At 44.0% G+C, this 25,540-nt stretch overlaps 1 protein-coding gene and 1 long non-coding RNA gene across 2 annotated transcripts in view; one reads left to right on the forward strand and one right to left on the reverse strand.

The window, feature by feature from the left end:
• IFNAR1 (interferon alpha and beta receptor subunit 1) overlaps window positions 1–13,851 on the reverse strand; it is a 29,396-nt gene extending 15,545 nt beyond the window's left edge. The window contains exons 1-3 of the mRNA XM_006048243.4: window positions 13,627–13,851; window positions 7,437–7,557; window positions 201–382 (exon numbers count right to left, since the gene is read on the reverse strand). Coding sequence (XP_006048305.1) covers window positions 201–382; window positions 7,437–7,557; window positions 13,627–13,696 — 373 coding nt within the window. The 5' untranslated portion in view covers window positions 13,697–13,851. The remainder of the gene's footprint in view (window positions 1–200; window positions 383–7,436; window positions 7,558–13,626) is intronic.
• A 194-nt stretch (window positions 13,852–14,045) lies between these two features.
• LOC112583888 overlaps window positions 14,046–25,540 on the forward strand; it is a 37,947-nt gene continuing 26,452 nt past the window's right edge. The window contains exon 1 of the long non-coding RNA XR_003108151.3: window positions 14,046–14,173. This is a non-coding gene — a long non-coding RNA (uncharacterized LOC112583888). The remainder of the gene's footprint in view (window positions 14,174–25,540) is intronic.

Genomic DNA, 25,540 nt, shown 5'->3' on the forward strand with positions numbered 1-25,540 from the left:
TAGAACCACCACTAGAAGGAAAGCAGGAAAATGAAATCATAGCAGGAAGGAGATACCAGTTTAAGGGAATCTTTGTTATTTTTTATTTTTTTAAAGATGGGAGATTTTATATTATGCAAATGAATGGGCTTGGGAAGTGAGCTGTGCTGGTAATATTTAATAAATAATTCAATATAATTCAGCTGGCAACTTTTTCTTACCTTCTAGAAATGGTACAAATGGCTCAACCTCATACCATGTGGAAGTGTTGTTTCCTTCTTCTGCTCTTATGCGCAATTCAATTTTTTCAAAAACATTTTCAAGCTCGACTGAAGAAAAGTTGCATTTGGTACTAGTAATATGTTGACACCCAGACAATTTCTTCCAGTTATCCGTCCCTAGTCTTCAAGATAAAAAAGCAAAGGAATGAATGAACATTATAAATACAAGAGTGACAAACATGTTTTCTATTGACATTAACATTATAAAGCCAGTGTGTGTGTGAGTCTCTCAGTCGTGTCTGACTCTTTCAATCCCATGGACGGTAGCCCACCAGGCTCCTCTGTCTGTGGGATTCTCCAGGCAGGAATAAGGGAGTGGGTTGCCATTTCCTCCTCCAGGAGATCTTCCTGACCCAGGGATGCAACCTACGTCTACTGTGTCTCCTGCACTGGCAGGCGGGTTCTTTACCATTGGAGCCACTAGGGAAGCCTCTAAGCTAAGGCAAGTAGTTATTTCTTCTAGTAACTCTACTTCAGTTAATGTTTTGATAATATTTTTGTGTGTAACATTCTACTACTCTTTTTCATTGCATATACAGCCAAGTTATTATTTATACAGTGGAATCATTCTAACATACAGTCAACTTAATAAAGTTCTGTAATTCTGTCGGTGGTTGCATTAGGATTTCAAAGAAGCAGAGAAAGAACCCCTAAGATGAAAGAGAACTTAGTGTTGGCTTTGGTAAAAACAGTTGTGTCACTTTCGGCCAACTGCTTTCTATTCTAGATCCTCTCTTCCCTACTGAAAATTTGGAAAGTGTATTTGATTCCCTTCTGATCCTAGGAAGAGATTTACTAGCCCTAAGCAAGACCTCAGAATCAGTATGGTTTGAGAACTTCCTCTGCTCTCCTTAAAACCAAACCATCCCTTCTGCATACTGATGTCTGTAATTCCTTCTATTACACACCAGAAACAAAGAACTTAACATGTTAACATAAGCTAACAAACTTCTCCATATGGACTCAGTCCATCATGAAGCAAGCTTAAGTGACTGATACTAGACTTTTTTTTAAAGCACATGAAGAAATCAAGTTGACACAGGGTGCCTAAAACAAAAAGGCCATGCTGCCACAAAGAGGAGAGGAGGCTGAAGTGAAGGTGAGCAACAGAAAACAAATACTAGATTCCAAAATGTTTGCCTCTGGAAAGCCCTGTCTGCCTCGTATCAAACAGGGAAACTAACCTCTGAGAAGACATTTTTGTTAAGCCTAATGCATAGTTCTAGCATAAGCTCATGTTTATATATTACAGACCTCATTTTAAAGATGCTAAAGTGTCTTTTGGAGAAGGCAATGGCACCCCACTCCAGTACTCTTGCCTGGAAAATCCCATGGACGGAGGAGCCTGGTAGGCTGCAGTCCATGGGGTCGCTAACAGTCAGACAGGACTGAGCGACTTCACTTTCACTTTTCACTTTCATGCATTGGAGAAGGAAATGGCAACCCACTCCAGTGTTCTTGCCTAGAGAATCCCAGGGGCGGGGGAGCCTGGTGGGCTGCCGTCTGTGGGGTAGCACAGAGTCGGACATGACTGAAGCAACTTAGCAGCAGCAGCAGCAGCAAAGTGTCTTTAATAAAGAACTAAAGGATGGACTTCGCTGGTGGTCCAGTGATTAGGAGTCTGTCTGCCAGTGGAGGGGACATGGGTTCGATCCCTAGTCTGGGAAGTTTCCAAGGCAATTGGGCCTATGCACCACAACGACTGAAGACCTTGCACCTAGAGCCTGTGCTCTGGAAAAACAATAGCTCCAACTGGCCGCAACTAGAGAAACCCGTGTGCAGCAATAAAGACCCAGTGCAGCCAAAAATAAATAAAAATTGTTTAAAAAGCTAAGGATATTCTTTACTAAAAGCAATAGAAACTAGGAGTGATATCTAAATAATTTTTGTGCTGACTCCAACTCAAGTCTACCTTATTTTTCAAAAAAAGAAGCATTTTAAAAAAGGTGCCAATAATAAAAGCTACCCTATGGGCACTTCATTCCTGGCCAGTCTGCTCTTCTAACTTTACCTGCTTGAACCCTGAGAGTAGACTTGGCATTAATAACACCTTTGTTTATTTATTTATTAATGTTCACAACCTTTTATTAAATTATCAAAAATAACTCACAAATAACAGCACAACAGTGGAGTCCACGAAAGTGCTGTGGCATTTCTACAATTCTGTTCAGAAAGATAACTCATCTGGATAGAAATCCTTCATGAAGCTTCTGGAAATCATGACTGGCACCCTGACTGCCAGTTGTTTGCGTATGTGGCATACATGATATTCCCTCACTCAGGACATTCTTTGCCCAGAAACATCTGTTTCCTGAGACTGTATATGTAACATGTGGACAAGTCTGGATTTAGTCAGAAAAACCACAGTGATGAGAAGTGCTCCCAAACAGAATGACCTGCGTCAAGCAGCTGTGACTTCCCTTTCACAAGCAGTATTAACACCTTAATTCACATGCAAATCTTCCTGAGAAACTCCTCCACATTAGAATCTATTTTTTAAAATTCAGATTTTAAACATCTAAACCAAAATTCAGTCCTCCCCCCATGTCATTTATTAGAAAATACAGTTCTAGAGAAATCAGGAGATATAAGGACGTCTGGGAAGTGGGAAGGGTACACAGACTTCTTTCACTCAGGGGCACAGAGGGTCGAAATAAAATGAGCTCCAGGCAAAAACCCAGTAACGCATCTCTTCTCCTGTTACCTGGAGAGCTCTTATTATAAGCAGAAAAACGTTATAAAAAGTTTGTCACTAAGCCTTGATATGGTTTCCACCCACCCTCACTCCACGTCCGTCCTTTCTGCTCGGGAGACACAGCTACTCGCTCTATTATAATTGCTTTTGCACGTAAGGGGGCTATTGCAGCTTCTTTTGCATTTTCTTTTAAAAAAAACTTTATCATATACAGTACTTAGATCAGAGCAGAAATATAATTTGAAAATAAATATGCAATCAACAGAAAATTCATTTCATGAAACCAGTGTCATAATAAAACTTCATGCCATCTTTGTCTCTCCTATCACTAACATAATCCCAAGTACTGAGGAAAGCATTCGGCATAAAAGGCAATCGGTATTTGTTGAATGAAAACTCCACACTACCTATAATACATTTTATAATTAAAAAAGCTTTTTACAAGTTTTGGCTGTGCCAGCTCTTTGCTGCTGCACGTGGGCTCTGTCTAGCTGTGGAGAACGGGGGCTGCCCTCCAGCTGCGGGGCACGGGCTTCTCACTGCCATGGCTCTCTCGCTGTGGAACACAGGCTCTGGCCCGTGGGCTTCAGCAGTTGCGGCTCTCGGGCCCTAGAGTGTGGGCTCGGTGGTGGTCCATGGACCCCGCTGCTCACAGCGTGTGGGATCTTCCCAGACCAGGGACCAAACCAGTGTCCCCTGCACTGCAGGCGGGCTCTTAACCACTGGACCGCCAGGGAAGCCCCGCCATTATACATTTTAGATGTCAGTCACAAACACTGAGGGCTTCCAGGGGGCTCAACAGTAAAGAATCTGCCCCCCACAATGCGGGAGACATGGATTTGAACCTTGGGTTGGAAGACCCCCTAGAGGAGGGCATGACAACCCACTCCAGTATTCTTGCCTGGAGAATCCCATGGACAGAGGAGCCTGGCAGGCTAGAGTCCAGGCGGTCACAAAGAGTCAGACATGACGGAGCAACTAAATAACAATGCAAACACTGATGTCTTCAGTTCAATTCAGTTCAGTCACTCAGTCGTGTCCGACTCTTTTCGACCCCATGAATTGCAGCACGCCAAGCCTCCCTGTCCATCACCAACTCCTGGAATTCACTCAAACTCATGTCCATCGAGTCGGTGATGCCATCCAACCATCTCACCCTCTGTTGTCCCCTTCTCCTCCTGCCCCCAATCCCTCCCCGCATCAGAGTCTTTTCCAATGAGTCAACTCTTCGCATGAGGTGGCCAAAGTACTGGAGTTTCAGCTTTAGCATCAGTCCTTCCAAAGAACACCCAGGGCTGATCTCCTTTAGAATGGACTGGTTGGATCTCTTTGCAGTTCAAGGGACTCTCAAGAGTCTTCTCCAACACCACAGTTCAAAAGCATCAATTCTTTGGTGCTCAGCTTTCTTCATAGTCCAACTCTCACATCCATACATGACCACTGGAAAAACCATAGCCTTGACTAGACGGACTTTTGTTGGCAAAGTAATGTCTCTGCTTTTGAATATGCTATCTAGGTTGGTCATAACTTTCCTTCCAAGGAGTAAGCGTCTTTTAATTTCATGGCTGCAATCACCATCTGCAGTGATTTTGGAGCCCCAAAAAATAAAGTCTGACACTGTTTCCCCATCTATTTCCCATGAAGTGATGGGACCACATGCCATGATCTTCGTTTTCTGAATGTTGAGCTTTAAGCCAACTTTTTCACTCTCCTCTTTCACTTTCATCAAGAGGCTTTTGAGTTCCTCTTCACTTTCTGCCATAAGGGTGGTGTCATCTGCATATCTGAGGTTATTGATGTTTCTCCCGGCAATCTTGATTCCAGCTTGTGCTTCTTCCAGCCCAGCGTTTCTCATGGTGTACTCTGCATAGAAGTTAAATAAGCAGGGTGACAACATACAGCCTTGACGTATTCCTTTTCCTATTTGGAACCAGTCTGTTGTTCCATATCCTGTTCTAACTGTCGCTTCCTGACGTGTATACAGGTTTCTCAAGAGGCAGGTCAGGTGGTCTGGTGTTCCCATCTCTTTCAGAATTTCCCACAGTTTATTGTGATCCACACAGTCAAAGGCTTTGGCATAGTCAATAAAGCAGAAATAGATGTTTTTCTGGAACTCTCTTGCTTTTTCCATGATGCAGCTTAGGTGGTGTGTATTCTACAGGCACTAGCATCCCAGTAGCTTATTCATGTGTCTGTGCATCATTCATCACCAGTGATGTGTCTTATGTTCTGAGAAATACTGTACTGAAAAATGTGTCTGCTGCTGCTATTAACCTCACTTTTGTTGATCACATACTCTGTACCACTGTTCTGTGCACTTTATACACAATTAGCAACACTTGCAACAGGCTTCTGTCTTAGATGCTTCATCACTGAGGCGTCCCAGACCAGTCTGCCTGGCACTGTCCTGCTTTAAATTTGTTGTTGCAGCTTATCTAAGATCAAGTGCTTCTGTTCACTCTCAGAAGTATCTTGGTTTGAAAGATAAATTACATGTGGTCATATTAGTTTTTTATCTTTACTTCACAGATAACGAAACTGATAGAGTAAGTAGCAGAGGATGGACTAAAACCCAAGCAGAACCGACTCATCGGAAAAGACCCTGATTCTGGGAAAGACTGAGGGCAGGAGGAGAAGTGGGTGACAGAGGATGAGATGGCTGGACGGCATCACTGACTCAATGGACATGAGTTTGAGCAAACTCTGGGAGATAGTGAAGGACCGGGAAGCCTGGTGTGCTGCAGTCCATGGGGCTGCAAAAAGTTGGACTTGACTGAGTGACTCAACAACAAGCCTGGCTCAAGTCCATACTATACTATCCCATACTAACTGCTGAACTGGCTCTCCAAACTTGTAACCTGGCATATTCTTACAAGGCAAGTGCTTATAAAGCTAGCAGAACAGAATAGAGAAAGGACAGACTAAGAACACACTGAAACAGTGCCTTGGACCAAAGTTAGAACAAAGAGTAAGAGATTGTCATGAATTGGAGAAGTTAGTAAAAGCAACAGAATGTGTGAAGGAAGAAGAACATGAGACCACTGTCTATGGCTCTGCTCTTTTAATACAACAGTCATTTAAAATAAAGGAATATGAAATAATCTCTATTATGCCTAAAAAATAGTTGTTTAATAAGAACTAAGGCAAAGAACAAAACTGGTAACAAAACTCAAAGTTCAATTTAAAGAAAAAGATGAAAAATTTTACACCATCAGTTCTGAGGAAAACAATATATAGTGTGTGTATACATATATATACCCTTGAACAACATGGGTCTGAACTATGTGAGCCCACTTACACACAGATTTCTTTCAGTAAATACACACTTTACAGTATTATAAGATCTTGGGGTGGGTGAATCCATGGATGCAGATATGAAGGGTCTACTGTGAAGTTATACTCAGATTTCTGACTGCAGCCAGCAGGGGCAGCGGGTAGGAGCAGCGGGTTAGGCACCCCTATTCCCGCCATTGCTCAAGGGTCAGCTGTACACCCACACACACACTAACAGCTTATTCACAATCAACTAGAGAACAACTGGGGCTTCCCAGGTGGCTCAGCGGTAAAGAATCTGTCTGCCCATGCAGGAGAAAGGAGATGCGGGCTCAATTCCTGGGTCAAGGAGATCCTCTGGAGAAGGAAATGGCAACCCACTCCAGTCTTCTTGCCTACAAAAACCCCATGGAGAGAGGAGCCTGGCAGGTTACAGGCCATGGAGTTGCAAAGAGTCGGATAGGACTGAGCGACTGAGCACGCACACATGCAGAGAACAGCAGGGCTGTGATTTCAGCAGCGGAACCCTGGTTCTAGAGACCCCACACCCTGTTTCTTCATGCCTGACTCCCTGCCTACGCTTGGGACAGGGGTCACAGTGAGCAGACAGGGTCTTAGGACCCAAAACAAAGTGCTATACTTCCTCTTTGCTTCGGAAATCCTTTCCGCTGTCAACTCCCAGTCTGCCTACCCTCTTGGCAATCATTAGGTGGAATGTTAGCCCTAGGGAGGAGGCAGAACCTCCAGAAACACTGTCGAAGTTCAGGGCCCAGCACACTGATACTCAGCCACGGTGTCTAGAACTAAGACTGTGCGTGATGGAGGAAAGAGGAAAACCTGACCACAGAAGACCTGGTGGCTGATTCCAAGACAGTGGCTAGGCTTTTAGGGACAGTCTCCCATATTCTCAGGGTATGCTCTAGGTCAGACCCTAATTTCTGCTTGAAGAAGCTGGAGCGTCCAGAACAGAGAGTGTACGGCTAGCACAATCCCCCAAATCTTTTGCTTCAAAACCCAAAGATGAAATCTGAACTCTTACTCTTAGACTAAGTCTCTAACTGTAGCAAAGACGTTATACTTAGTATGCAAAACTGCCATATATTTTCTTTAAAAAAAGAAGAAACACCAAATGTTTCCCAAATTTGAAAATTTATGGTGTTAAAGTGATAAAAATTATTCAGCAGATCCCTGAGTATAGAGTAACGTACATTTGATAATCTGCTGAAAAAGTCACATTCTTGACAGACTCACTGCTGCTGTTCCACTTCAGGAAAAAATTGTCATCAATGATGTGGATCTTGACATTTTCAGGCTTCAGATTTGCTTCCCCTGTCAAGATAATAAGACAGAAGACAGTTATACAGACATACTATACAGTTATATGTATATACATGCTATAGACATTTAAAAAAATCATTCTTTCCTTGATATCACTGACTGGACAGTGAATACATTTAAATATAACAAAATTAATAAAAAAATCTAAAAAAACACCTAGTGCTTGTTCTCAGCATGGGAAGACTGCTAATTACCTCTATCTCTGCATTCAAGAGAACTGGAAAATGGTTGAGGTTTTTAAAATCTATAAAAAGCAAATATTATATGTCAATTATAGCTCCATAAAGGTGGAAAAAACGAACTGTAAAAAGGTACTTGTCTTTTAACTGGGAAGAAAAGTCTGTGTATAAAAATAGTATTTTTCTTTTGTCTTAGAAGTGATACTGACGTAAAGGACATGGGCTCGGCTGTTTAACACCCTCAACTTGGTTTTTCTCATATACTGTGTTCAGACAGGGATATACTCTGACACAGAACTGAATAGATGTGGTTTCAGAACTGACAACTATTTATAGAAGCCAAACATTCACATACAAAATTGATAAAAGATATGAAAGTTCATCATGTCAGCCAGGTCCTATAGCACCCTGAAGAGGTCTTGACTGCTCAACATATGAAGTCTGAGCCCTTCTGTTTATTTTACAGACTTCCATCTACAGACTTCCATCTAGAGACCTATTTCATTTCCTATACTGTTAAAAAATGTGAAGTATAGTTGATTTACCGTATTGTGTTAGTTTCAGGTGTACAGCAAAGTGATTTGGTGATATGTACATATTTATATTTATACTTCTAGTACAAATCTTCCACCAGCTGGATGCTCTCTCTATCTCTTCTGATTCTTCCTTTTTGGCCCCCCACCCAAAAAGCGTTTCTCTTCCTGACCACTCAAACCTTCCAAGACCCAGCTCAAGCTTGCCCTCCAAGAGAAAACCTTTCTCAAATATTGCAGCAAATGCAACCTTGCTCTCTTTTCACACTCTGCACCATGAATCTGCACCACTCAATTTTACACTGAAGCAGATGTACTCAGCACGGTACTGACATCTAGTAGGCTTAAAAACTTGATGTGTGAAGGTAAAGACATCTTTTAAAAAATTGCTTATGTTAAATACAACCTCCAACCAGAACACACGTTCCTTAAAGCAGGGTCCGTACAGCTTTAAACTTAATCAGCATTTCTCAGTGTCCTCAGACTAATGCTGAGTTCAGAACTTTTTCCTCATCAGAGAAGACTGATCTTTCACTATGATAAATTGCTATTTTTAAAAGACCAGCTTTTAAGTTTATTCTTTTTCCTACGGTAGTTCTGCCATAGGACAAGGATGCTATCTCCTTACAGACTTTCTACTATAGGGGTGGATAACCAACAAAGATCTATTGTATAGCACACGGAACACTGCTCAATGTTACGTGGCGGCCTGGATGAGGGGGGTGGGGGGGGGCGCGTTTAGGGAAGAACGGGAATATGTACGGCTGAATGCCTTCGCTGTTCACCTGAAACTATCACAACACTGTTAATCGGCTACACTCTAATATAAAATGTTTATGGTGTTAAACATGAAAATAAATATATACATACAGAAATACATTGTTCCAGTCATGTACGGATGTGAGAGTTGGACTATAAAGAAAGCTGAGCGCTGAAGAATTGATGCTTTTGAACTGTGGTGTTGGAGAAGACTCTTGCGAGTCCCTTGGACTGCAAGGAGATCCAACCAGTTCATCCCAGAGGAGATCAGTCCTGAATGTTCATTGGAAGGACTGATGCTGAAGCTGAAACTCCAATACTTTGGCCACCTGATGCGAAGAACTGACTCATTGGAAAAGACCCAGATGCTGGGAAAGATTGAGGGCAGGAGGAGAAGGGGACGATAGAGGATGAGATGGTTGGATGGCATCACCGACTCAATGGGCTTGAGTTTGAGTAAACTCCGGGAGTTGGTGATAGACAGGGAGGCCTGGTGTGCTGCAGTCCATGGGGTTGCCAAGAGTTGGATGTGATTGAGCAAGTTAAGTGAACTGAAAAAAAGAACTTTAAAAAAATGGATTGCTGCCTCTGGTTTCCATTTAGAGATATTATGGTACGGAGTCAAAGAGGGAGATGCCTGAGAAAACATTTTCTGAATTTTTTTTAATTTGGGGAGGTATTTATTGAGTCTCCCCACCCTCGATTACCTATTTTACACTTGTATTCTCTGAGACTTCATTACCAAATAGAATTACTTCCCTTTATCCCACTCTAAACTTAATTCCCGCGCCAAGCTGTTGGAATTTTAGATTCTATGCAGCCAAAAGAGAGCGACTGGGTTTATGGCATTAATAAAAGGTTTGATGGCATTTTTAGTCTGCAGCCTAGAATACTCTAATTCTAGTAGTTCTCGGCCTTGAGAGAGGATAAGGAAATCTGATACCCAGGGTACAGCCAGGCATTTCCTTTGGGATGAAATCCTTCTGTTCTAATGGAAGGAGACCCTGGAGTTACAGGCATCTTGGCTTTTACGAGACCAACAAATGTCCATGGGATTCTCCAGTGAAGAATACTGGAGCGGGTAGCCATTCCCTTCTCCAGAGGATCTTCCCAACCCAGGAATCGACCTGGGGTCTCCTGTACTACAGGCAGATTCTTTACCAGCTGAGCTATCAGGCGTGGACAGGGACTTGGAAATAGTTATTAAATAAGATTTTAGAGTTCATAGATTTTGTTCTATTGGACTTCCCTGGTGGCTCAGACAGTAAAGTATTAGCAATAGCCCTTTAATAATAATTTACTTCAAGCTTTAGCATGTAAAATATATTAATGGGTAGCTGCATGCGTGTGTGCTCAATTGCTTCAGTTGTGTTTGACTCTTTGTGACCCCATGCAGTCTGCTAGGCTCCTCTGTCCATGGAATTTCCCAGGCAAGAAGACTGGAGTGGGTTGCCACGCCCTGCTCCAGGGGATCTTTCTGACCCAGGAATCGAACTCAAGTCTGAGCTTCCCGAACTGCAGGCAGATTCTTTATGTACTGAGCTACCAGGGAAGCCCTAAATGGGTATGTAATCCAATACTTTTTATACAATTGGTTGTTTCCAGCCCTTCAGATTCATAATGATGACTAGAAACAGTTTACTGTATTTTCAAGTCTGAAGTAAACCCAAACACATAACATCTATACAAATATAAATTTCCTACCATATTTTGGACAGTTTTCTTAGACTAGGATCTCAGAGCTGCATTTACTAGGTTTGAAAGTACAAACATTTTGATTACTTTGAAACACAGAGCAATATTATGATCTCAGGTCAGGGTTAACATTACATTTAGTTTTGAACATTACTCTTCCTTTGTGAAAAAAACTAGATTAGTTAATTGAAAGAGAACTAAGTCCTTAACATATAGGTGGATAATCAAGAACTAAATTGTGTGGTCTTCAGAAAACAACTAGCACGTAAGCCCCAGGGCTTTGGGGCCAGATTTCAGGGTCTGATTTCCCCCTAAAGCACAGGCTAGCTATATGGCCTCAGCCTGCTCCTCTATAAAATGAGGATAACGGTGCTCAGCTTTATTTTCAAAGCTAAATGAGTTTGTACCTTTAAAACACTCAGAGTAGTGTCTGGTACGTAGTTAAGAGGGCAAAAAATGCCAGTTGTGTATGAAGTTTATTTTAGCTCTCCTCTAATATAGATTACAATTATTATCTTAATGAACAGCTTCCTGGAATGTTAATTTTACATGAAAATTCTGGGGAAATTCTTTTGATATGAAAGCAAACATAAGTTAATGCAAAATTTTCATGAACAAAAGACTCCAAAGAAATTATTAGGGGTTACACCAGGACCCTAGTACCCATATATTATATACTATATTTGTGGGACAGTCTGAGAAATAGGTGTGAAACATAATAAAGGAAACCTCATTTAAAATGAAGTCAGTCCTAAAGGGATGTAGCTAAAATTTTAGAGGTGATGGATATGTTTATTACCATGGTGATATGAGTGTATGCATATGCCCAAGCTCATTAAATTGTTTATATTAAAAAAATAAAATAAAATAAAATGAAGTCAGGAGGCCAGAAGCCGGAGCCCTCATGTATGTTCACTCACCAGCAATTCCAGACCCCAAAAGGAAAAATTCTCCTCTCCCAGAAAACCAACACAGACAATGCGAAGCGTAGCACCACCCCGAACTCTCCCCTTCAATCAATGGAATTTCTTTTGAAACCCCACCCAACTTCCTTCTTTTGCTCTATAAAGTAATGTTCTCCTTTCCTTGTTGGACTTGGCTATGGTTTTTGCTGTAGCTTGTTGTTTTAGTCACTAAGTTGTGTCTGACTCTTGGCGATTAGATGGACTGTAGCCCACCAGGCTCATCTGTCCATGGGATTTCCCAGGCAAGAACACTGGAGAGGGTTGCCATTTCCTTCTCCAGGGAATCTTCTCCACCCAGGGATCAAACTCATGTCTCCTGTACTGGCAAGTGGATTCTTTACCAGTGAGCTCTCTGGGAAGCCCTTGCTATAAGCTTGGTTGCCCTAAATTGCAATTCCTCTGCTATTCTGGAAGAAACCCATTTTGTTGGTAAAAACAATATATTTTTAGGACTAGATAGATAGGATATCATGTACCCCAGAAAATCAGAGTATGATTTTCAAAGCAAATAAGTATTTAAGCCACTAGGCTTACCAGGTGTCACTAGTGGTAAAGAACCTACCTGCCAATGTAGGTAAATGTACTGAGTTGGGAAGATCCCCTGGAGGAGGGCATGGCAACCCATGCCAGTATTCTTGCCTGGAGAAACCCAGAGACAGAGGAGCCTGGTGGGCTACAGTCCATGGGGTTGCAAAGAGTCAAACAGGACTGAAGTGACTGAGCAACCACGCAGGTGGCCTCACCAACTCCCGGATTTCTGCTCTGTTGCGAGGCCCTGTTTGTCTTTGGTATATCTTCTCACTACAATGTCAATCTTACAATAGCTGATATTTCCCCCATGTATCCCCCCTAAATTAAGAAAGGTGGCAAATTAGCTTGGTGGCTCCCAGCCTTCCTATTTGGCCCTGCCTGGTGGTCCGGTGGTTAAGAGTCTGCCTTGCAATGCAGGGGAGGAGGGTTCCATCTCTGGTTGGGGGATTTTGTTGTTAGGACTTCGCTAGCGGCGCAGACGGTAAAGCGTCTGCCTACAATACAGAAAACCCGGGTTCGATCCCTGGGTCGGGAAGGTCCTCTGGAGAAGGAAATGGCAATCCACTCCAGTACTCTTGCCTGGAAAATCCCATGGATGGAGGAGCGTGGTAGGCTACAGTCCATGGGGTCGCAAAGAGTCGGACACGACTGAGAGACTTCACTTGGTCTTTCTAATATTATTAGACTCATTGAATCCTGAGGGCACAGAAATCCTTGCACACCTTACTGGGTGGGCATTTACCCGTGGGATCAAGAACTCTCTACTGAATAGACGAAACCAGCAGCACAGCTCTAAGCCTTGTTTATTATTTAACTGTGCAGTGGAGCTGCCTGACTTTTCGGAAGGAAACAAACTGGTCACCAAAGCAGTGCACACCCAGCCCTGCGCGGGTGGAAGGTGGGGGCAGGCAGCAGGCACAGGCGAGGGCGCCCCCGAGCAAGCGGCTGGGGAAGAATCTCGAACATCACTTTCTGTTGTTTCATCTTTGGAAGGACCGACGCTGAAACTCCAATCCTTTGGCCACCTGACACCTTGGAAAAGACCCTGATGCTGGGAAAGATTGAGGGCTGGAGGAGAAGGGGACGACAGAGGATGAGATGGTTGGATGGCATCACCGACTCAATGGACAAGAGTTTGAGTAAGCTCCGGGAGTTGGTGATGGACAGGGAGGCCTGGTGTGCGGCGGTCCATGGGGTCGTAGAGAGTCGGACACGAATGAGCGACTGAAACTGAAGTTTGATTTGAGTCCGTTTTAATGAGGCGCTGCGACCGCGGACAACCAGAGGTCTCCCAACGAGGGCGTCTGTCCCTCCACCCCCGTCCCCGGGGCCGACGTTTCCCGCGCCGCCACCTCAGTCCAGCTGACGAGGCAGCGCCGGGATCCCTCTCTCTCTCACCTGAGGCAGCGGGCAGCACCCATCTCCCAGCGACCAGCATCAGGGTCGTCGCGCCCAGGAGAGCGAGCATCGTCCGCGGCCGCCGGCAGCCCTCCAGTCACATCCTTCGGCCACCCACTACTGCGGCAGGCACCGCGCGGCGGCGCTGCGGAGATTGAGGCACCCAGGCCGCCCCGCGAAGGCCAGCGCCCCACGTTCGCCGCGTCCCCTCCAGCCGCTCCGGCCCCGCCCACTCCGCGTCGGCCCTTCCCTCAGCCCTCCGACCTGCGCACGCGCCGTGCCTTCACCCTGTCAGCGCACGCGCGCGGGACAGCGGGGTGGGACGGGGTGGTGTCGGAGGCGGGTGGTGTCGGGTGGGGTGTCGGGAGGGAGGGGCGGCCCCGCCTCCGCCGCCCGCCCCCTAGTTCTCGGCAGAGACTGCTTACTAAGCCGTGCAACATCGGGTTCCGGGAAGACCGCGCCTCACTGGAGGCCTTGACCCCGGGCGGGACCGCGGAGGTCGCCAGTGCGCCTGCGCAAACCTCGAGGCCCGCTGTCCGCCCTTCCGGTTAGTGGCGGTGGGAGGGCACACCGGGCGCTCTTGGCCCTGGGGGCGGGGCGGGGGGCTGGGAGGCCACGTCGCGGAATGGGGATCCTGGGGTAACGGTGTCTGGGAGGCTAAGTGGGGAAGGAATGAAGACGCTCCGAGCGGGTCAAGCCATTTCCTTTGTGCAGAGCTTCCCTGGTGGCGCAGACGGGAAAGCGTCTGCCTCCAATGCGGGAGACCGGGGTTCGATCTCCACGTCGGGAAAATCCTCTGGAGAAGGGAACGGCTACCCACTCCCGTGCTCTTGCTTTGGAAAATTCCGTGGATGGAGGAGCCTGGTAGGATGGTACAGTCCATGGGGCCGCAAAGAGTCGGACACGACTGAGCGACTTCACTTTCTCTTTCTGTGAGCCAAGGCTTGTTGATATTTAGTTGCTAAGTCGTGTCCAGCTCTTCAGCGATCCCATGGTCTGTAGCCCACCAGGCTCCTTCCTCTGTCCATGGGATTTCCCAAGCAAGAATTACTGGAGTCGTTTGCCATCTGGGTAGGTGTGTCCAGAATTAAGCCTAGGCACGTAGAGAGCTGACTCATTTGCAAAGACCCTGATGCTAGGAAAGATTGAAGGCGGGAGGAGAAGGGGATGACAGAGGATGAGATGGTTGGATGGCATCACCTACTGGATGGACATGAGTTTGAGTAAACTCTGGGATTTGGTGATGGACAGGGAGGCCTGGCGTGCTGCAGTCCATGGGGTCACAGAGTCGGACACGACTGAGCGACTGAACTGATGTAAAGAGCTCATTTTTGGGGGGGCGACCTGGGTGCGAATGTGGTCACCTGCTGGCGAGGATCCAGAGGATGGCCTTGGGATGCTGTCTGGAACAGAGGTCTGTAAGCTCTTTTGGTCGTCTGCCCTCGTAGTTCAGTCCATAAGTCGTGTCCCGCTTGTTGCGATCCCATGGACTGCAGCACCAAACTTTTAATCCAAGATTAAGTACCTTAATAATAGATTATGCACATTATAAAAATAAAAGGGAAAATATAAAGGATGAGTGATGAAATAAGCAGTCAAAGATGTAACTGTTAATTATAACAATCCATTTAATCATCAACTGTAAGGTAAAATGAGTTTTTGTAAAGAACATTGCTCTTGAGTGTGGCTTTGTAAACAACAGGTATAATTTAGAGGGGCTTCCCTAGTGACTCAGAGTTAGGAGACCACCAGCAATGCAGGAGACCTGGGTTCAAGCCGTGGGTTGAGAGGATACCCAGGAGAAGGGAATGGCTGCTACTCCAGTATGCTTGCCTGGGAAGTCCTAACACAGAATTTAAATACCATGAAATTCACTCATTCCAAGTGCACAGTGATTTTTAGTAAATCTGTCTGCTTGTTAGCCCTATTTTTTAAAAACTTCGTATTAGTACTTTGTGATTCATAAATTTTTAGGTTTGATTCCAAGTATGTCAGTGTTGCTTCAGTGAGGTCGTAGATGGAAAAATACCCGGTGAGAACATGTGGATCTAAATGGAAGAAGGAAGTTCTTGGTTGCATTTATTAATCATACTCTCATTAAAATCTATGACAATGACTTTTTGACTTACAGTTTACGTTAAAATTTTTATTTCCTGCTGTTCAAAAGTTGTTTTTACAAACTAGTTGGAATAGAACAGTGGGCCCAAAATATCTCATGAACGGAAATATTTCATTTGAAGTCTTTTAAAATATGTTGAAAAATTTCCCTCCACTTTTGTGGGCAGCTAGAGGTTTTTATAAAGCTATAAAGAAAGCTAAGTGCTGAAGAATTGATGCTTTTGAACTGTGATGTTGGGGAAGACTCTTGAGAGTCCCTTGGACTGCAAGGAGATCAGTCCTGAATATTCATTGGAAGGACTGATGCTGAAGCTGAAACTCCAATACTTTGGCCACCTGATGTGAAGAACTGACTCCTTGGAAGAGAGCCTGTTGCTGGGAAAGACTGAAGGTGGGAGGAGAAGGGGACCACAGAGGATGAGATGGTTGGGTGGCATCACCGACTCTATGGACATGAGTTTGAGCGAGCTTCGGGAGTTGGTGATGGACAGGGAAGGCTGGTGTGCTGCAATCCATGGGGTCGCAAAGTTGGACAAAACTGAGTGACTGAACTGATAGAGGTTTTTTAGATGCACATAACATTTGGCAATGAGAATCACATTCAAATGGAAATATTTCCAGATACATTTTTAAATGCAAGAATTATATTTAGTGAATACCTATAGAGTTTCTTTTGATTTTCATTTTTATACAATAAAAACAATTTTAGGGGATTTAATGCTTTGTTTTTCAGTATTGCCACATGACATGCTAATGTTTTCCACTTGTTAAAGAAAGGTCAATCATATTTTATAAAACCACAATTCACCTTTAAGTTGACAGTATTTGCATGGCACAGAAGACTTTCATGGTCTTTCCCATCTTAATACAATAACTGTAAAGTTTGAATTGTATTTTAATAAAATTGAATTAAAAAACATGACCACAGGCATGACACCCTGTATTACTTTGTGCACTTCATTTTCTCCTCACTTGCTGTAAAAGTTTGTCTCTGGGTGAAGCATGAACTAATTTCCTGTGTGGTGCCAGCTCTGTAACCTTAGCCCAGAACCTCTCTTACCCCTTTTATTCAAGTCAAAACAATCCATCTGAGGTTAGATAACTGAGCAGGACCCTGTGAGGCCTTCCCAGAATAGAGCCCCCACATCTGTGTTCTCCACCTGCCCTTTGTCTGTAGAAAAACTTAGATCAAAGAATAAAATTGGCCAGAGAAGTGAGAAAATGCAGAAAGAAAGGAAAACAGTCAAGCAAGACAAAATAGTAGTATTAATACTTTAGCCATTAAAGTCAAAGACCTTTAGTTCTTCCTCAGAGACTATAGACAATATTCTGAGCCATGTCCTTGGAGCTGTTTTGCAGATACTGAAAGCCCCACTGGGTGGAAGAAGTTAACCGTAAGCTGCCCACAAGCACACAGACTATAGACCTTTTGGAACTGAATGTTGATGATGCTGACCCCCCATTTCCTCACCACAAACCAGTCAGAAGAATGTCCACAATCACACCCCGCTCCTAGAACACCATAAGACTCCTCACCATCTCCCTCCACCAGGGAGGGCACAGAGTCTTGAGGGCTTTAGGTCTTTGTGGCCCCCTTTGCCCTGCAAAGCAATAAAGCCCTTTCTTTCTATTTCATTGCAAACTCTGTCTCCAGAATGTAATCCAGTGCCAGTGTATACAGAGGCTGAGATTTGGCATCAGTGAAACTTGCAGTTTTTCTATAAAGCATGGTATTTTGGAGCTTCCCAGGTGGCTCTAATGGTAAAGAATGTGTCTGCCAATGCAGGAGACTTAAGAGACTCCAGTTCAATCCCTAAGTTGGGAAGATCCTCTGGAGAAGGGCATGGCAACCCACTTGAGTATTCTTGGCTGGAGAATCCCATGGACAGAGGAGCCTGGTGGGTTACAGTCCATAGAGTTGCAAAGAGTTGGACACAATTGAAGTGACTTAGCATGCATGCATGGTCTTTTTAACTTTTGAAATAATTTCAAGCTTGGAGAAAAGTTGCAAAAATAATAAAAGAACTCCTGTACACCCTTTACTCAGATTCACCAAATTGATATTTTGCCGTATTTGTTATCTCTGGCCACACACAAGTACACATACAAACTTCTTTTTCCTTGAACTTCTTTAGCTTTCTTTAATCTGGACCAGTTACCTGGTCTTGGTCTTTCACAATGCCTACTTTACTTTTTTAAATACAACTAATTATTTTATCTGTTGCTTAGTCACTAGGTTGGGAAGGTCTCCTGGAGAAGTATATGGCAACTCACTCCAGAGGAGCCTGGTGGGTTATGAGTCGGATATGACTTAGCAACTAAACGGTAATAACAACGCATTCCTGAATGGAATACTGCATAAATTGTGTTGTGTCCTCTGATATTCCACCTGAAGCCACACTGTGTTCCTTAGTGCCTATTTGGTGATGCTAATTTTGAGCAGATGGTCAAGGTGCTATCCGATGTCCTATTGCCTCCTCACAATAATCTGTGGAGAGATGCCCTGAGAGCCTGCAAATACTCAGCTCTTAGCAAATTTTTACATCTAGAAAGAATATCCTTTGATGATCTCTGCCTGAACCAGTCTACTCTGATGGCTGGGAAATGGTCGTTTTCAACTGTCTCTCCAAATGCAAGTACTGGTTGACACATTGTCAGAGAGAGATTTCTCTTCTTTCCATTTATTATCAGTATGGATTCACTGGGAAAAGAGTACAGCAAGGTTGTACATTGTCACCCTATTTAACTTATATGCAGAGTATATCATGAGAAATGCCAGGCTGGATGACTCACAAGCTGGAATCAAGATTGCCTGGAGAAATATCAACAACCTCAGATATGCCGATTGTTGTTGTTCAGTTGCTAAGTCATGTCTGACTCTTTTCGACCCCATGGACTACAGCACGCCAGGCTTCCTTGTCCTTAACCATCTCCCAGAGTTTGCTCAAACTCATGTCCATTGAGTTGGTGATGCCATCCAACCATCTCATTCAAGCAGATGATACTTCACTTTCTAACGGTAGAAAGTGAAAAGGAACTAAAGAGTCTCTTGATGAAGGTGAAAGAGTAGAGTGGCAAAGCTGGTTAAAACTCAACATTCAGAAAACTAACATCATGGTGTCTGGTCCTATCACTTCATGGCAAATAGATGGGGGAAAAGTAGAAGCAGTGACAGCTTGTCTTTTCTTGGGCTCCAAAATCACTGTGGATGGTGACTGTAGCCATGAAATTAGAAGACACTTGCTTCTTGGAAGGAAAGCTATGACAAGCCTAGATAGTGTATAAAAAACAAAGATATCACTTTCCCAACAAAGGTCTGGATAGTCAAAGCTATGGTTTTTCCAGTAATCATGTATGGATGGGAGAGTTGGCCCTTAAAGAAGGCTGAGTGCCAAAGAATTGATGCTTTCAAACTGTGGTGCTGGAGAATACTCTTGAGAGTCCCTTGGACTGCAGGAAGATCATACCAGGCAACCCTAAAGGAAATCAATCCTGAATATTCATTGGAAGGACTGATGCTGAAGCTCCAATAATTTGGCCACCTGGTGCAAAGAGCCAACTTATTGGAAAAGATCCTGATGCTGGGGAAGATTGAAGGCAAAAGAAGAGAGTGGCAGAGGACGATATGGTTAGATAGCATCATTGACTCAATGGACATGAACTTGAGCTGACTCTGGGAGATAGTGGACAGGGAGGCTTGGTGTGCTGCCATCCATGGGGTAGTGAAGAGTCGGACATGACTTGAACAACAACAGCAGCAACAACATGGATTTATAGATTCTTATTTTATTTAATGTTTATAGTTTATTACTATCCTTATTTATTTAAAAACTTTAAAAATTGATTAGACTTCACTCTTTGGAGCAGTTTTAGATTTATGGAAAAATTGAGCAGAAAGTACTGGCAGTTCCCTTCCATCCCCTTCCATCCCACCTCAGTTTCCCTTGTTGCTAATATCTTGTATGGTACACTTGTTACAAATAATGATTCTACAAGATAAAGTAAAGTGTTAGTTGCTCAGTCGTGTCTGACTCTTTGCAACCCCATGGACTGTAGCCCACCAGGCTTCTCTATCCATGGGATTCTCCAAGCAAGAATACTGGAGTGGGTTGCCATTCCCTACTCCAGGTCAATCTTCCTGACCTAGGGATCAAACCCAGGTCTCCAGCATTGCAGGGAGATTCTTTACCATCTGAGCCACCTGGGAAGCCATTGACACATTATTATTAACTAAAGTGCATCATTTATATTTGGATTCTCTTTCTGTATTGTATAGTTTTATGGGCTTTGCCAAATGGTTAATGTCATTTATCCACTACTGCAGTAATATACAGAATAGTTTTACTGCTCCAGAAATCCCCTGTACTCCAGCTATTCACCCTCTTTATTTATTTATTTTTTACATGAAGAAAGCTTTTTGTTTTTCTTTTTTTTGGCTGCATCGGGTCTTAGTTGTGGCACGTGGGCTCTTTTGTTGCAGCATGTGGGATCTACTTCCCTTGACCAGGGATCGAACCCACATACCCTGCATTGGAAGACAGATGCTTAACCACTGGACCACCAGGGAAATCCCTTCACCCTCTTCATTTTTAGTGCTCAGATTGTCCCAGTTTTGACCAGTGGGAGCCATTTCAAGCTGGCTTCTGTTCCTTTTGATACAACCTACCTTTTTTCTACCTCTTTTTTTTTAAAAAAATCATTACTTTCAGGCATAAGATGTTCTAGGCTCATCTTATACTTTTCCTGCCCCAGCCCTGAAATTAGCCATCTCTCCAAGGGACCCAGGCTTCTTTTAGTGGGTTATAGTATTTAGAAACCAAGATCAGGGCACTGAAACTTTGGTTTTAATTACAGAAATGCAAATCATAAAGTCAAAAGAAAATGAGCTAAGGAAGTCTGTTTGGCCTAGTGTCTAATCCAGCAGATAACCATTTAGCAGCATTTTGTTTCTTTTTTTTTTTTCCAGACTGTGGAACATTTGACTGATAATAATGTCAGTCAAGGATAAAGGTAGGCTTAAAAATTGGGTGGATAAAGGATAAGGAGGTCCATTGTACTCTGTCAACTCTGTGCTAGTTTAGTTGCTAAGTCATGTCTGAGTCTTGAGACCCCGTGGACTGTAGCCCATGAGGCTCCTCTGTCCATGGAATTTCCCAGGCAAGAATACTGGAGTGGGTTGCCATATTTCTCCAGGGGACCATCCCGACCCAGGGATCAAACCCAGGTCTCCTGCATTGCAGGTGGACTCTGCTGCTGCTGCTGCTAAGTCGCTTCAGTTGTGTCCAACTCTGTGCGACCCCATAGACGGCAGCCCACCAGGCTCCCCCATCCCTGGGATTCTCCAGGCGAGAACACTGGAGTGGGTTGTCATTTCCTTCTTCAACTGTTCCCTAAAGATGTAGAATCTGTTTTCTTAGTATGGGCTGAACAGTGACTGGTAGCAGTTTTAGAAGGGAAGTGGGTGGTTTGTCATAGGGCAGCAATTACATGCCCTTTAGCAGTAGGAGTGCCTGCACAGATTAAGAATCCGGGGGATTTCCAAGTTGAGCCAACAGCAGGGCAGACTCTGATGAAAGTGACGGTTTTCCCTTTTGCTAATGCGCACACTCTAGTAAAGGCTATGAGTTCAGCAGCCTGGACTGGCTTTACAGTGGCTTCAAGTGTTTCTTGTGGAGAAACTGGCATAACTAGCTATTATGTTTCTGTGAAAATTTCACTTGTACGAGGCATCACAAAAGAGAAGTCTGGGTTGTCTGGAGGGATGTCTGAGAGGTCTTGTGGCTTTGAGTCTGTTTCGTGGCTGCAAGGCAATCATGTGGAATGAACTGGGCTCTCCGTCACCAGGGAGGGGCATGAAATAGCTGAATTTAGAGTATTACGAAGATGGAAGATGAAGGAGCGGGTAGTTAAAAGAGCCTGCTCATGGGTGGTTTGTTCCCTTTGTAGGGAGATGCTGCGCACTATGAACTGTGAGGTAGATGACACAGAGTGGGCAACAGAAACCTGCATTTGGGAGCCTCTTCTTAGAGTACTGGGGCTTCCCAGGGGGCGCTAGTTGTAAGAACCTGCCTGCCAACATAAGAGATGTAAGAGACGCATTGAACCTGTGTGTCTGTGTCTGATCTTCCCTGGGTTGGGAAGATCCCCTGGAGGAGGGCATGGCAAGCCACTCCACTGTTCTTGCCTGGAGAATCCCATGGACAGAGGAGCCTGGCAGGGTTAGAGTACTAGCTTTGGCAATCCAGGTGGCAGCTGTGCCCACGCAGGTCAGCGTGGGGCCTTACCTAATGCTACAGGGTCTATTTGGCATGAGAGATAAGCTACAGACTCATCCAAGAGGCAAAAGGCTGGCCTGTAATGCCTGTAGCCACTCTTGCTTTCATGGCAGCATGATGAAAAGGTCTGTCAAAAGGAGGTAAGCCAATAGCTGGAGGTGTAGCCACAGTCTATCTGGAGGCTGCCAGAGAAGTAGCAAAAGGCTTGCTGGTGAGGAGGTTGAAACTGGAAAGGCATGGTGGGTGTTAAGAGGCCCTGAAGATATTAGGGTGGGCTGAGACATGGGCGATGAGACAATGCTCGCAGACTCCAGCTGCTGAATAGATTCAGAAGTGACAGGTTCAGAGAGAAGGCCTTTGAGTGGATGGGAGAAAGTCTCACCAGTGTCAGTTAAGAAATCCAATTAGGAGCCTCTATTCTAAGCTTAATGGTAGGCTTTTGGGGTTGAATTGAGGATCAGCTGACACTGTCATTTGAAGGAATTTTTGTCCCTCAGGAGGAGAAAAATGAACGTGGGAGTACTGGGGCCTAGAGGGGTCTTAAACCTTCCTTCCTCTTAAGTGCAGGACAATTTCTCTTCCAATGTCTGGATTTCTTACAATATCTGCAATTGTCTGGAGGCAAATAGGAAGATCTCTGAGTAGTCTTGGAGTTGCTCTTGGAGTCTTGCTTTTGTTTTTCTGAAGATTCCAGTTGCAAAGCAAGAACTGTTTTTTCTAATTAATAACTCTTTTCCCCCTGCAGCATTTATTCCTGCAGACTATTTTCAAAGAATTGGCTGCAGCTTCCATTATTAGCTTAGCGGTTGCCCAGACAAACCAATCACACCATCTTTTTTTAGTGCCATGTGTTTTTTTTTTAAAATACATTTTATTTATTTATTTGTTTGGCTGTGGCATGTGGGATCTGCTATCTTCCTTGGAGGCTTGCGGGATCTTTAGTTGTGGCATGTGAACCCTTAGTTGCAGAGTTCTCATTCCCTGACCAGGAATGGAACCTGGGCCCCCTGCATTGAGAAGGTGGCGTCTTAGCCAAAGGACCACCAGGGAAGTCCCTGACCACACTATTTTTAATTTGCTTTTAATAATAGGGAAAACATTTCCCACTAAAGCAGACATGAGGAGATCCCTGTGTCCTAGGGCTTTCAGCTTCAGTGCTGTGTGCCCTTGAAAAGTTTGTATAAAACATTTAACAAACGCTTTGGATGCTCTCCATTCTTCTGAGTGTATAATTCCACCTCAGACCAAGTAATTCTGGGGGAAAGACCTCTAGTATTGCTTGAACAGCAGACTTACGGGTCCTATGCATATGTTCTGGCCGGTAGTTCTTCTTCCTTCTGACAAATGACACACCAGAGGGAGACAAGGGAAAACAGTGACCATCTGGGAGGAAGGAATCAATATAAAGCAAGAATACTCATTTGCCAAATGGTGGAGGCTCTATGTCATAAGGAACTGGCTCCAAAACCTCCTGTAAATCTAAACAGAAGAGAGAAAGGGAACTCCCACCACTTTCCCCTCAACCAGACCTTGTAGGCAGAGACCTGGGTGTGTGTGTGTGAGTTGCTCAGTGCGTCTGACTCTTCGTGATCCCACAGACTGTAGCCAGGCTCCTCTGTCCATGGAATTCTCCAGGCAAGAATACTGGAGAGGGTTGCCATTTCCTCCCCCAGGATATCTTCCCAACCCAGGAATTGAACCCAGGTCTCCTGCCTTTCGGGCAGATTCTTTACCCTCTGAGCCACAAGCTGGTCTTTGTTATGTGTCCCAGGATTCTCAGCTGTAGCAGTCTTAGGGTGGCAGTCTGGCCAGTCTCCTGGCTGGCTTACCAACTGTCAGGGAGGAGGAAACATCCTCCTCTTGAGTTCTCGCAGGTGGATTACTAATGAAATAGACACAGACAGGTTAACAGGAGAAGAGAAACAAACATAAATTCATGCACACAGAGTTCTCATAGAAATGTACTCTAAGAAGTGGCCAAAGCAGGCAGCTTCTGTACTTTTTCAATAATAAAGAAATAATAAATCTCTGAGGAATAACAGGACAAAGAAACTTAGTTTTAGGTGCTTAGTTAGTGACAAATCTAAACAGAATTTGGGCTTGGGTAGTAAATTAAAGAAATAACAAGGTTGGTTTGTATAGGCTTCTTGGATTCCCTGTCTTCTGAATTCCCCATCTCTCCTGATAAAGGTGTCCTACTTCTGCTTTTCACATGGGAGACTTATTTCTTGCTTTTCAAGGGGACAGAGGAGGGTCAGTTTTTTCTTGCATTGGCTACCTCTCTTTTGGCTCAGGGGCTGCATCTAAGTCTGCTATTCTGAAGGATCACATAGCCCCAGAGATCGAAACTTCTTTGTCTAACCTCAGCTGGGCTGAAATTTAAACCTTCTGCCCTCACTGCACATCTCTGCCCCACTGCTTCCCATTTCCAACAGATGTCCCACCCAACTCCTACCTTCTTCGAAAATTCAAGCAGCCAACAGATCAGACTGCAGTTTCTCACCACCAAAATCTCACACACACCTGAAACTGCAGCCCTTCTCTCTCTCTCTCTCTCTCTCTTTTTAGCCCTTTATTAAGTTGAGAGGTTTAATTTTTAGACTGAAGGCTATGGAAATTATCTGAAAGGCATTCTTCAAAAAGAGAAATAACTTGCTCCAACTTTCCACGTAGAAACATTCTGGCAGCAGGGTGGAGAGTGAGTTAGAGAGAACAGTGGGAGAAGGAAAGGTTTCTTAAAGTATGATTGCATGCATCCTTTTGGACCATGTTCTTCTTCATATATATGCCCAGGAGTGGGATTTCAGGATCATATGGTAGCTCTATTTGTAGGTTCTTAGGGGACCTCCATACTGCTCTCCATATGTAACAACCTAAACGGGAATACAATTTGAAAAAGAATGGATATGTGTATATGTATAACTGAATCACTTTGCTGTACACCTGAAACTATCACAACATTGTTAAAAAGCTGAAAGATTTAGAGGATCTGAAGAGAAACCAGAGCCTGTAACTATCACAACATTGTGAGTGAGCTTTGTTCCAATATAAAATAAAGAGTTCAAAAAAATACAGTTACAATAAGGCTTGGATGAAAGGGTTGGCCTTTAAAGGCAGAACTGGAGTCATGGATAAGGGAAGGAGCTAGTGAATATCATGGAGTAGCATCTATCTTTTGCTAATTAGTTGTAGAAGAGGTTGTAGTTGAGGATGATGGAAGAAATGTTCACATATTGAGGAATGCAGAAGTCATTCTAGCTTACACATGATTTAACTTTATGCTAACCAGAACAGCTTGTTTTGTGGCCTATTAAACATGCATTGTACATCTGCTTTAACCATTAAAGAAAAGAATGCATTTAAAACTCAATATGGAGTAGCTGTACTTCAAGCATTGAAAATGGAACTGGTTAGTCCCTGTGGATGTGGTTTCAGACATGTTCCAGCATTACTGGGAACTTGAATTTTCTTAACTTGAAGACACCATCAGACCATTCTCAAAACAATTATCTGCCAGCAGC

This window comes from Bubalus bubalis, chromosome 1 (assembly GCF_019923935.1).
Source record: "Bubalus bubalis isolate 160015118507 breed Murrah chromosome 1, NDDB_SH_1, whole genome shotgun sequence".
In the NCBI taxonomy this organism is placed as follows: Eukaryota; Metazoa; Chordata; class Mammalia; order Artiodactyla; family Bovidae; genus Bubalus; species Bubalus bubalis.